The 12,290-nt window shown below is 43.2% G+C and overlaps 1 protein-coding gene across 5 annotated transcripts in view; it reads right to left on the reverse strand.

Annotated features, from left to right (window-relative positions):
* cdc14ab (cell division cycle 14Ab) overlaps positions 1–12,290 on the reverse strand; it is a 60,724-nt gene that overhangs the window by 7,001 nt on the left and 41,433 nt on the right. For 2 of the 5 annotated variants that reach the window (XM_080831785.1, XM_080831784.1), the window contains one exon: positions 11,620–11,986. The exons of 2 other annotated variants lie outside the window; for them this stretch is intronic. In XM_080831785.1, coding sequence (XP_080687911.1) covers positions 11,620–11,986 — 367 coding nt within the window. Of the gene's footprint in view, positions 1–11,619; positions 11,987–12,290 lie in introns of those variants that run through there. One more of the 5 variants, XM_080831787.1, reaches the window with a different exon arrangement.

Consider the following 12,290-nt stretch of genomic DNA (forward strand, 5'->3'; position numbering starts at 1 on the left):
TTTTGAAATAATTCAATTTTCATCAGGCAGTAAATTGGCCTAGTTCCGTGTATGCATACAAAGCAAGCAAAGGAAGCAAAAAAGATTAAATTAAGTGACGATCCGTCCCATGTCGTGTCTCCTTGCAGCGCCGCAAACCTGCAAGTTATGAGTCAGCTGTCAGTATTGGAAGAAGCCTTAACGTCTCGTAGATGAAACTGCCTGGGTTATTTTGTTTCGTTAGGCTATAAGTTATATTTTAAAACAGCCAGTCATTGTAGCCTACCACTCGTGGAATATGGAATTTCAAAGAGATGATGGAGTGATTTCACTCAGAAGTGACATTGGGCATTGGCAGCGCGAGATGTTCAGAACAAGTTAAACTTCTAGCTCAGTAACATCAACACCTAAGAAAGAAGGTAAGACAAATAGTCAGAAAACTTTGATTTGCAAGGCAAGCAGGCAAGTGTTGAGGTTGTTACAGTATATAGCCTTCAATGCGGTGAAATTTCTGAATTAATAGGCTCGAGTCGGCGTTTCCTTAAAAGGCTTTCTTTCATTTTGCAAAAAAAAAAAACAGTAGGCTTTATTACCATATTAAAATGGTGTACCAAATTGCAATTTACTACAATGATAAAAAAGTGTAGGCCTACTAGCCTATGGTAAGGTCAGGTTTGCCGATGTGCTTGGCTATTTTAAAGTTTCTCCCTGACAGACGTCACTTCACTGATAATATTCTGGGGATAGGCTACAACATAGCCAATAGGCTTTTATACTAGGGACTTTATCCTTTAAATATCTTTGCGGCATTGGATCAGTCTCCTTTCAAGAACAGGCAAGAACTTTCTAGCCTCGCGTCAGCCTCGCATCAGCAGCGCAACAACAGGCGGAAGGCGGGCGGGTGCGGGTTTGAAAATTGGTCAAAAAAATTGGTGCGGATGGATAGCGGACGGATCATGCGTTTTGTGATGCGGTTGCGGATGAAATAATAGCCCATCCACGCATTTCTAACACACACACACACACACACACACACACACACACACACCCCCCCCCCCCCCCCACACACATTCATTTCCCCCACACATATTCACATACATATACATAAGTGACATACACACTCACACTCTGTGACACTGAGTTGCAAGGGTAGAAAGAGGGGAGAATAAAAACAACCCAAAGTTCCTATTTAACACTATTTCTAGGCTAACAAAAAACCACAACACAATCGAACATTCGGTTCCCATAATCTTTCGTGGTAATGATTTCATGACCTTTTTCAATAATAAAATCCTCAAAATAAGAGAACAAATTCATAGTTTCCTCCCCCTCTGTGACCCTACACCCCTTCCAAAATGCGCCATGGCAACACCCCCTCAACCGGGTGCTCTCCTTGAATTCTTCGCACCCACCGACCTCCCTGAACTAAACTCCTTGATCCTCTTATCTAAATCATCGACGTGCCTACTAGACCCTATCCCCACAAAATGACTTAAACATGCACTTCCCTTATTAAGTGAGACATTACTCAATGTAATGAATAATTCACTAATTTCAGGATACGTCCCACAATCATTCAAAATAGCAGTTATAAAACCATCTCTTAAAAAACCTAACCTTGATCCAGATAATCTTGCTAACTATAGACCCATATCTAACATCCCTTTCTTGTCAAAAATACTTGAAAAACTAGTAACTAAGCAACTTACTTCCTTTCTACAACAAATCAAAATTGAAGAAACCTTCCAATCCGGTTTTAGGGCCCACCACAGGACTGAAACGGCCTTAGTCAAAGTCTTGAATGACCTACTAATCGCATCTGATCATGGGTGCACCTCAATACTAGTTCTCCTAGACCTTAGTGCTGCTTTCGACATTATAGATCACCCCGCTTATTTTAGCTAATCTATCAGTGTTGGGGGTAACGCGTTAGAAGTAACGCGTTAGAGTACTCTTATTCGTTTTTTCAGTAACGAGTAACCTAACGCGTTAGTTTTGCGGTAATTCAGTAATCAGTAACTCGTTAATTTCCCAAATAAGCACTCGTTACTCCGTTAATTTCCCTCGATAAGGAAAGTAAAGTCCCGGGTTTTCTGCATTTAGTCAGATGCTGCTGCTTGCGTTTGTGACTGCCCAGCTCCTTGCATCTCTCTCTCTCTCTCTCTCTCTCTGTGTGTGGGTGTGTGTGTGTGTGCGCGCGCGCACCTGTGTGTCCTGGAGGTACGCGCATTATTTTGAGTTACAGAGCGAAAAGGACAAGAACATAGTGGTAAAATGCAATCTGTGGTGATGAATAGGCTAAAGGTAGCCTACGTGATTATTATGAATGTAGGGCTAGCCTAGGGTCACACGAACATTTTCAGTTCTTCAATGTTTTTTTAGTGCCATGCACTGTTCTTTTGTCCAACTAGTAGCCTACATCGTGTTGTTAAGATAAAAAGAAGGAGGAACATTTGCCAGTAGGTTTTTTGTTTGTTTTTACTAGGCTACAATTTGACAGGACTATTGTATTTTTGCCAGAGTTAAATTTCCAATTCTAAAAGGTTGCGTGCCTACCTGTTAAGCACTTTGTTAGGCGCCTGCACTTGTAAAGTGGATAAGCTATGTGTGACGCACTGTTCTTTTGTGCGCAGCCAATACGGTAAGCTACATTCTGTTAAAATAACTGCCTCTTACCGGAGTATGTTATTCATGGAAGCTGTTCTAATTATCAAAGGATGAATGCCTGTTAAATAAAACGTGCAATATGATGACTGTCTTTCCTGTCATTATGCTATAGGTTCATGATTGATTCATAAACAGTCAGCACTGTTGGTGCATCTAAAGGAGGATGTGTGTTGCAAGTTCATGTAGCAGCTTGCTAGCTAGCTGCCGTGAGGTATTGCTACAGTTATGGCAACTAGTATTAAGCATATATCAGTAGTAGCTAGTCAACTCCCATCATGAACTGCATTGTCAGTCGTTTGATCTACGTGGGGAAATATAGAAAACCCATTGCCAAGTAAACAGAACATTAACTTAAGCTTGTGTGTTGTTGCGCTAGGCGGACATGCACGCACCCAAAACGCATTTTAATTGTTGGTAACGCACGAGTACTCTAACGCGTTTCTTTTATTTATAGGTAACGTAGTAACATAACGGATTACTTTTAATTGATAATAACGTAGTAACGTAACGGATTACTTTCAAAAGTAACGATACCCTTGAATCTATAATCCATTAATTCTAATTAATAAGCGATTGTTATGTGTGAGAAAAAGCAACATCAGCACCTGCCACAGGTGGAAGCCTAGAAAGAAATAAAAGAAAATCTAACTCTAGATATTGCATCAAAATTGTATTGTGCACCCGAAAAGAACATAAATACACACAGAGAACTGAATTGCAGTAGGCCTAGGCCTATAAGTGCACAACAAGCAAGTCAGGACCCAAAAGATAGCATGTACTCAAAACAAGTGATGGAACATGCAAACAAGACCACTCAGCTAGGCCTAATTAAAATAAGTGATGCTTCAGACATGCAAACAAATAGGTTCAAATAGGTCAATATAATGATTAGAATAATTTAAATAATGAATTAAATCTGTGGCTGCAATCTATTATCAACATACATAGCACCAATCATACCTGGGCAGTCGTTTGAGTTTGTAGCTGTCCACAGAAAAGCATATCCACTCCAATGGTAATGCACAAAAACAACACTAATGCAACGTTACTGACGTCCGTCGAATCCTATACATTTACATATTACATTACATATTAACTTTCACTACCGTCTCGGTCGCTTCTGCCTAACTGACTGCAGGCACCACCGGTTTCGTGTCAACGCACACCGGAAGTAAACAAAGTTGCGTTAACTGCATTATGTGCATCACATCAATCTCGGCCACAATAATATCATAGATGTACGTGTTGACGTCCTTAATTAATATTGATCTCAATTTAAAATCAGTTACTCGCTCCGCGGCCCACCAATGGGGGAAAAAAAATCTGAAACATTTTCGCAGCCCAATGATAGTGCTCCGCGGCCCATCTATAGATCATCATATCCTGTTACAGAGACTTGAACATCACGTTGGCATCAAAGGCTGTGCCCTATCTTGGTTTAGATCTTACCTCTCTGATCGCCATCAATTTGTTCATGTCCATGAGAAGTCGTCAAACCACACCAGAGTAAGCTACGGTGTCCCACAAGGCTCTGTCCTTGGACCACTGCTTTTTTCCCTTTATATGCTTCCCTTAGGTGCTGCCATAAGGAAACATGGCATTAACTTCCATTGCTATGCTGATGACACCCAACTCTACCTATCCATGAAACCTGATGAAATTGTACATCTACCCAAGATAGAAGCTTGCCTCCATGATGTAAAATCTTGGATGGCTAACAACTTCCTGCTCCTCAACTCTGATAAAACTGAGGTTATGCTTGTAGGCCCCGATCAACTGAGAGCTACACTATCTACCCATCTACCCACACTCAATGGCTTCCCAACACCCAACACTAACATCAAAAACCTTGGTGTAACTATCAACCAAGACCTCCCACTTGACTCACACATAAAATAGATCTCAAAGACATCATTTTTTCATTTACACAATATTGCCAAAATTAGAAAGGTCCTATCCCTCCAAGATGCAGTAAAACTAATCCACGCATTTATTGCTCCCCGCCTCGATTACTGTAATGCTCTCCTGTCCGGATGCAGCATCAACACAATAAAGAGCCTCCAACTTATACAGAACGCTGCTTCTCGTACACTCACCAGAACTAAAAAGTATGAACACATCTCACCGGTACTCGCCTCTTTGCATTGGTTCCCCGTCAAAAGTAGAATCGATTTCAAAGTACTCCTGCTAACATATAAAGCCCTAAACGACCTGGCGCCAAACTACCTCAAGGAATTAGTCGTCCCCTATTGCCCTCCAAGGCTGCTCCGTTCCCAGAGTGCAGGCCTACTGGTAATTCCAAGAATTTCAAAAACCACAATAGGAGGCAGAGCCTTTAGCTACCGAGCCCCCCTCCTCTGGAATAATCTCTAGAAAGCTAAAGACATTCCTCTTTAGTGCATCCTATAAACAAAAGTAATTGCGTCGACAAACCCATCACCTGCTGCGCTACCCACCCAGATATATCCGAACACAAATAATGTTCTAATAAAAAAAATAAAAAATATTTCATCTGTGTGTGTGCAGGTTGCAAGTTGCAGGCAGTGTATGTTGCACTGTGAAAGAGTGCTATAACAGATCTCGGGGGTTACATGCAGCTGTCCTCATTCACCAGAACTAAAAAAGAAAACTTACAACTGATATCTCCATAAGTACACTACCAAACTAAATAACAAATGCCAGTATTACTATACATATCTTCTCCCTTTCTCTTTCTTTCTCTCTCTCTCTCTCTCTCCTTCCATACCATATTGCTTATGTCTATAATAACACTGATAAAATAGCCATATTGCCTACTGTTAAATCTACTACCCAAATGTATCTCCCTATCTGTTTCTGAAATTGATGTCTACTAACATAAATGTTCTCTCTCCCTTATAGCATGTTCCAATCGCTGATGGAAGGGGAACTATTGCTCCTCACCCCCACCACTCCGCATCTACGCACATGGACAGCTGAACTCTACCCACTCACTTTCTTCCTTTTCTTTCCCTTTTCTCTCCCTACTAATCAGGACTATCTCCGCTATGGGACGCTGCTGTAGTCTCTCCACCTGGTCTACCTGGAGAAACCCTCTGCCAATCGCACCCACCGCCACTGCATTGCCGTACACCTACTCTACCCAATACCCTATGCTAGCATATATATACAATATACATTATTGCCACCACTGAAATGTTTCTGTCCCTACATCCCTTACCCCTGTAACAGTAACCCTATTGGTACAGTAACAGATGCTTTCTTGCCTGTATCATGTACTTCCCCCCTTCCCACCTTCCTGTCTCCACCCGGCCGACCTCAAGCAGATGGGTCCCCCCTTATGTGGCGTGGTTCTGCCTAAGGTTTTTTCCTGCCTAACAGGGAGTTTTTCCTTGCCCCTGTTGCCATTGTGCATGCACTAACGGGGTTTAGGCTCTGTTAAGCGCCTAGAGGCAATTGTATTGTTATGGCGCTATACAAATTAAATTGAATTGAATTGAGGTGGACAATCAGAGAAGGAAAAAGAAAGAGAGAGAGAGAGACAAAGACAGAGAGGAGATGAGAGGAGAGAGAGAAAGAAAGAGAGAGAGAGACGTTTTGAAACACCCCACTTACACCTCAGGACCAGAACAGAGGGCAAATGAAATGATGACAAACTAATTGAGCAAAACTACACAACCCCCTGGTAATACAAACACAAATAAAAAGTAATATGCTATTTGACTTTGACAAAAATCTGAGAACTACGTGGACAAAGTACAGACTCTGTGAACACAGCATGGGCACAGAGGTGGGCCCAGAGGTGGGTAGGCACAGACAAACCTGGCTGGCCAAGGACAACTGAATGTGCCCCCACAGAGAGACAGAGCTGCACTTACTGACACAGAGCCGTGACTTTCTGTCATAAACGGAAGGAAAGCCCATAAATTCACTTAATTTACATGTGTTTGTGTGATATTTTTTTGTTGCCATGGTTGTTAATATCCTGCTTCCTTGATTATTATCATTCCAAATTCTTTATTAGCTCATTGTTCCTCCCTTCCTTTCTGAAATATCTGGTGTTTACAGTGCACACTCCCCAACCCAAATGCCTTGGCAATACTGTAGCACCTTATGGTTATGCTAATAAAGCTTCTTTTAAATCTGAATTGAGAGACGGCGAAAGACATGTTGATGGAGAGAGAAGGCGAGAAAGAGAGGGAAGGAGAGAAAGAGCTTTGATGAGGAGGTAAAGCAAGGGAAGATGAGAGGAGAGAAAGAGAGGGAAAGTGAGAGAAGGAGTGAAAGAGAGGGAAGGAGAGAAAGACATCAAAGATGAGAGTGAAAATGAGAGGAGAGAAAGAGAAAAAGAGAGAGAAGATGAGAAGAGAGAAAGAGAAGATGAAAAGGAGAAAGAGAGGGAAGGAGAGAATGAGAGGGAAGATGAGAGCAGAAAAAGAGAGAAGGAGAACAAGAGAGGGAAGATGAGAGGAGAGAAAGAGAGGGTAAGAGAGAGTTGGAAGATGAGAGGAGAGAAGATTGAGGAGATGAATAGCTATGACAACAGGGCTGATTTGCATAAAGATGTGAGGAGAGGCTAAACTTATCCTCTAGTGTTTGTGTATATAAATATAGCTTTCTCCAGTGTGTGTACATTTAGTTTCCTCTGGTCTCTCTCTCTTTCTGTGTGTGTGTGTGTGTGTGTGTGTGTGTGTGTGTGTGTGTGTGTGTGTTGTTTGAGAGTGAATGAGTGTGTGTATGTAGTATGTATGAATTTGTTGTTTGAGAGTGTGTGTGTGTGTGTGTGTGTGTGTGTGTATGTTTGTTGTTTGAGAATGTTTGTTGTTTGAGAATGTGTGTGTGTTTGTGTGAAAGAGGAGTAGTGTGTAGTTAAGTGTGTAGTAGAGTTTGCCATGCAACTAGTTTAACCTACCAGTGTTTTAAACACCCTAACCCTAAGCCTAGGTTGCACCAACAGACCCTCGGTGGAAAGTTCTTTGCCGTTTGTTTGGTAGGTCAATGTTCTAGGGGATGCAGTACCAAAAAAAACAAAGCAGTACGGGAAATGTAGTCAAAACAATGAAAACTCCCTAGAAACTAACCCATTTTCACTAGCATCATGTGATGAATGACTCTCAGTGTTGATGAGTCAGTGTTAATATTACACTAGCACCACGTGATTAATTACTATCAGTGTTAATGTAGAAACTCAAGGGTTTATGTAGCTGCCTGATTATTGGAATACCTGAACTCGGTTCAATCCCTAGTGTGTGTGTGTGTGTGTGTTAATAGGGTTAGGTTTGTGTGTGTGTACGTGTGAGTCTGAGTGTGTGTTTGATAGGCTTGTATGTGTGTGTGTGTGTGTGTGTGTGTGTGTGTGTGTGTGTGTATGTGTATTATAAGTCTGAGGGTGTGGTAGGCTTATCTGGCATATCTGGTGTGTGTATTACATGGCCATTGTCCAAAATCAACACCTTTGACCTCTGAGTTGCCTTTTTGTCTGTGTGTGTGTGTGTCTCTTTGTGTGTGTGTGTGTGTGTGTGTGTGTGTGTGTGTGTGTGTGTGTTTCTATTTACAGGTAAGTGTGTATGCATCTTTTTGTCTGTGAGTGAGTATGTGTATAGGTGTATGTAAATGTGTGTGTGTATGAACGTGTGAGTGTGTGTATGAACGTGTGAGTGTATGTATGCGTGTCTCTTTGTCTGTATATGGGTGTCCGTTTGTGTGTGTGTGTGTAAGAGTGTGTGTGTGTGTAAGAGTGTGTGTGTGTAAGAGTGTGTGTGTGTAAGTGTGTGTGTGAAAGAGTGTGTGTGTGTGTTAGAGTGTGTGTAAGTAAGAGTGTGTGTGTGTGTGTGTAAGAGTGTGTGTGTGTGTGTGTGTGTGTGTGTGTGTGTGTGTGTGTGTGTGTGTGTGTGTGTGTGTGTGTGTGTGTGTGTGTGTGTAGTTCTGGACTATTTTCACAGTTTCCAGGAAAGCATCTGTTTCAAGAAAAGAACCGAAGTGGCTGAAGTCCAGTAGGGAAGCAAGATTCCAGTGTGTGGGTGCGTGCGTCGGTGTGTGTGCGTGAGAGTGTGGGAGTGAGAGTGTGTGTGTGTGTGTGTGTGTGTGTGTGTGTGTGTGTGTGTGTGTGTGTGTGTGAGAGAGAGAGTGGGAGTGAGAGTGTGTGTGTGTGTGTGTGTGTGAAGTCTTTAGGTGTATAAATACAAGTCCTGAAGACTGATTGGAACTCTTTTTATCCGAGGAAATATCAGGCATGTCACTAGCTGCCGTTACCGTGAAATACAAACTGTCGTCACTGACTGCTGTGGGGTGTGTGTGGGGGGGGGGTCTCTGAAGACACATGCGTGGAGAGTGTGTGAGAGGACAAATGCAAACACAGTCAGCTTTAGGATAGCGGTACTTGTTTGCGCTTTTTAAGATATATTGATAAATTCAATATATTTGTTCTACCAGCTTGGTGGCACGGAGTGTGTGAAGCTGTGACCTGCAGCGATGAGTGAGACATCAGTACACAGACTGCTCCTCTGATCACCCTAGCAGTGTGTGTGTGTGTGTGTGTGTGATAAACGCACCAAAAGATATTCTGAAGTGTGTGTGTGTGTGTGTGTGTGTTTGTGATTACAGGGCAAACACACTTCAGCAGTGTGTGTGATAACTGCATGAAACAAACTTCAGCAGTGTGTGTGATAACAGGGCGAAACACACCTCAGCAGTGCGTGTGTGATAGAAGTGTAAGAAGACGGTGTACACACACACTGCTCCTCACTCCCCTAGCATCAACAGCAGCATGGAACGGCCTGTTTAGTTTCACACTGATCGTCATTAGAGATGATTTTAGTATGAAACAGACATGATATCCTCAATACACACACACACACACACACACACACACACACACACACACACACACACACACACACACACACACACACACACACACTAGGGTTGTGCCGATGGACGGTCATTTTTGACCCACCATCACGATGGATGGAAACCATCGTGATGCCACGCCCCCCCATATGAATTAAAGTCAGGCATGAAAATTAAATAGGCTACTGCTACAATATGCCTAATTGGCTTATTCTTATACAATGTATTATTATTAGGGTATTATGTCTAGGTTACAGCTTTTCTTCGTTTTTCTCACGTCAAACATTTCATGTTATTCACGTTATCTAAGCCTGCTCCTGCGTCGGGAAACTTGCTTATTGTCAACAGAAATATGACGTTCAACTTAGCGAAAGCATTAACTTCAGTGCAATGGCTACAAAATAGAATAGACACGAAGGGACAGAAGATAGCTCGATCAACTTCTCACATTCAAAGCCAAATTGCTATTTGGAACCACGAGGATATATTTGGCTTTGAACGAACAGCGGAGACTAAATATAGCAAGGGGGAGCTTCTCACCCCTCATTCGCTAACATTACATTATCAGAATAGCTTGCTCCGTTGATTTCACATCATTTATCTGAGGATTGTTTCATATCTATGTGAAGCCATTTAACATCATACAAGTGGTTGTGATCACCTTGAACCAAAGACTGCTTTTATTGGTGAGCTGATTTGAGGAATTAAACTCCAGCTGAAGTTGTTTCCTGGTTGTTACGGTTAAATACCTGCTAGCTTACTAGCTAGCTAAGGACACTTTAAGTTACCTTCAACGATTTAAATGAAAGAGTTCAATTTGCATGAAATGACAGCTAGTTATCTAGCTGATGTTATAGTCTCCTCGACTTAACTATACAATTATAATGGAGACTGGTAAAAACCCTCAGGGTGCCTGTGCAACTTCGTATGAAACAGTTCATATTCACGAGTTCAAATATCCAGATATTAAAACGAATTCATCACAAGCTAGCAACTGCCAACAGTATGAACCTTACCAATGTGTATGTTAAGAATGCTGATAATAAATATGAAAAACAAGTTGTCAATGTGCAAGGTACCAATTGAATGGGTTCATTTATTGTAAATCTGACACTGCAAGAGTCGGTGCAGCCACGAACCTCACCGCAGCCACGAACCTCACCGCTAGTCACTGTTCAACATTGGTAAACGTAACGGCATTTAAAAAAAAAAAATGGGACTGAGTAGTAGGCTACAACCCCCCCCCCCCCCCCCCCGACGAGACGATATCATCGTCCATCACGATGTTTCAATGTAAACATCGTCTTCTGCCAAATAAGGAGACATCGCCCAACCCTAACACACACACACACACACACACACACACACACACACACACACACACACACACACACACACACACACACACACACACACACACACACACACACACGCTCAGGACAAAAGGACATCCAGAGTACTGGCATAGTGGTGCATACACTCAAACACGAAGACACACACACACTGCAAAAACACACACACACACACATCCATAGTCACACACACACTGCACATACACAGGGTGTAGGTCAGTTTTAAGGTATCAGATGGAGAGCAAAAGTGTAAGACATGAGAGTGAGAGAGTGTTTGCAGGGTATATGTGTGTAAGAGGCGAGTGTGTGTGAGGGATGTTAAGTGTTTGTGTGAAGGACGTTGAGTGTGTGTGTGAGGGATGTTGAGTGTGTGAGTGTGTGTGAGTGTGTGTGTATATAAGGGATGTGTGTGTGTGAGGAATGCAAACTGTGTGTGTGGGAGAAAAGTGAGTGTAAGAGAGGTAAGCATGTATGGGAGGTGTGTGTGAGTGACTATGTGAGGGAGAGAGATGACAGTAGAGATGAGTGTGCGAGAGAGATGAGTGTGTGAGGGAGAGAAATTAGTGTAAGAGCAATGAGTGTGTCAGAGAGAGAGAGAGATAAGAATGTGTGTGAGAGAGGAGTGTGTGTGTGAGAGAGAGCTGCGAGCAGAGATGAGTGTGTGTGAGAGAGAGATGAGTGTGTAAAAAAGGTGAGTGAGTATGACTGAGTGAGTACACAAAGATTAAGACAGAGATGCTGCTGTTGTGTGTGGGGTGTGTGAGTGTTTTTTGGGGGGGACGGGGGGACTTACGGGGATCGATCGGCTGAGGTAGCGGCCTGCGGAGACCCCCAACCCGGTGAACCCTGAACCCCGCTGCTCAGGGGGGGCCAGCCGGCCAGGGGAGGGGGCCTGGGAGGAGGAGGAGCTCTTGCTGGCAGTGGGTGTGGCCTGAGCAGGAGAAGGGGGATTGGAGGCAGAGTTGTACTGATTGTTGTTGTTGATCTCGTAGTTGTAATTGCGCGTGGCGTTAGCGGAGCCGTAGCTAAGGAAGGCACTGCGGGAGGGAGGCGAGGAGGAGGAGTAGGAGGAGACGCCAGGGGCGCCACATTGGGCTGGTCTGTCTTCAGAGCCTTCACGCAGGTTGCCAAGGGAACTGGCTAACCTGCAGCTTATGGAACTGGATGGAGAGGAATATACACAAACAAACACACAGGGCAGGCAACATGGGAGGAGGGGTCAACAACACCGTCACAATACAAACACACACACACACACACACACACACACACACACCCACACACTCACACTCACACTCACACTCACACTCACACTCACACTCACACTCACACTCACACTCACACTCAGAGGCAAACGTATTGGCTCTGGTCTCATCTGAGACAGGAGTTTCAGACTCACACAATCAGAGGTGACATCACGGAACTGACTGAGAGGGCACCTTGTGTGTGTTTGTGTGTGTGTGC

Source organism: Sprattus sprattus (genome assembly GCF_963457725.1).
Source record: "Sprattus sprattus genome assembly, chromosome: 2".
NCBI classification, from domain to species: domain Eukaryota; kingdom Metazoa; phylum Chordata; class Actinopteri; order Clupeiformes; family Clupeidae; genus Sprattus; species Sprattus sprattus.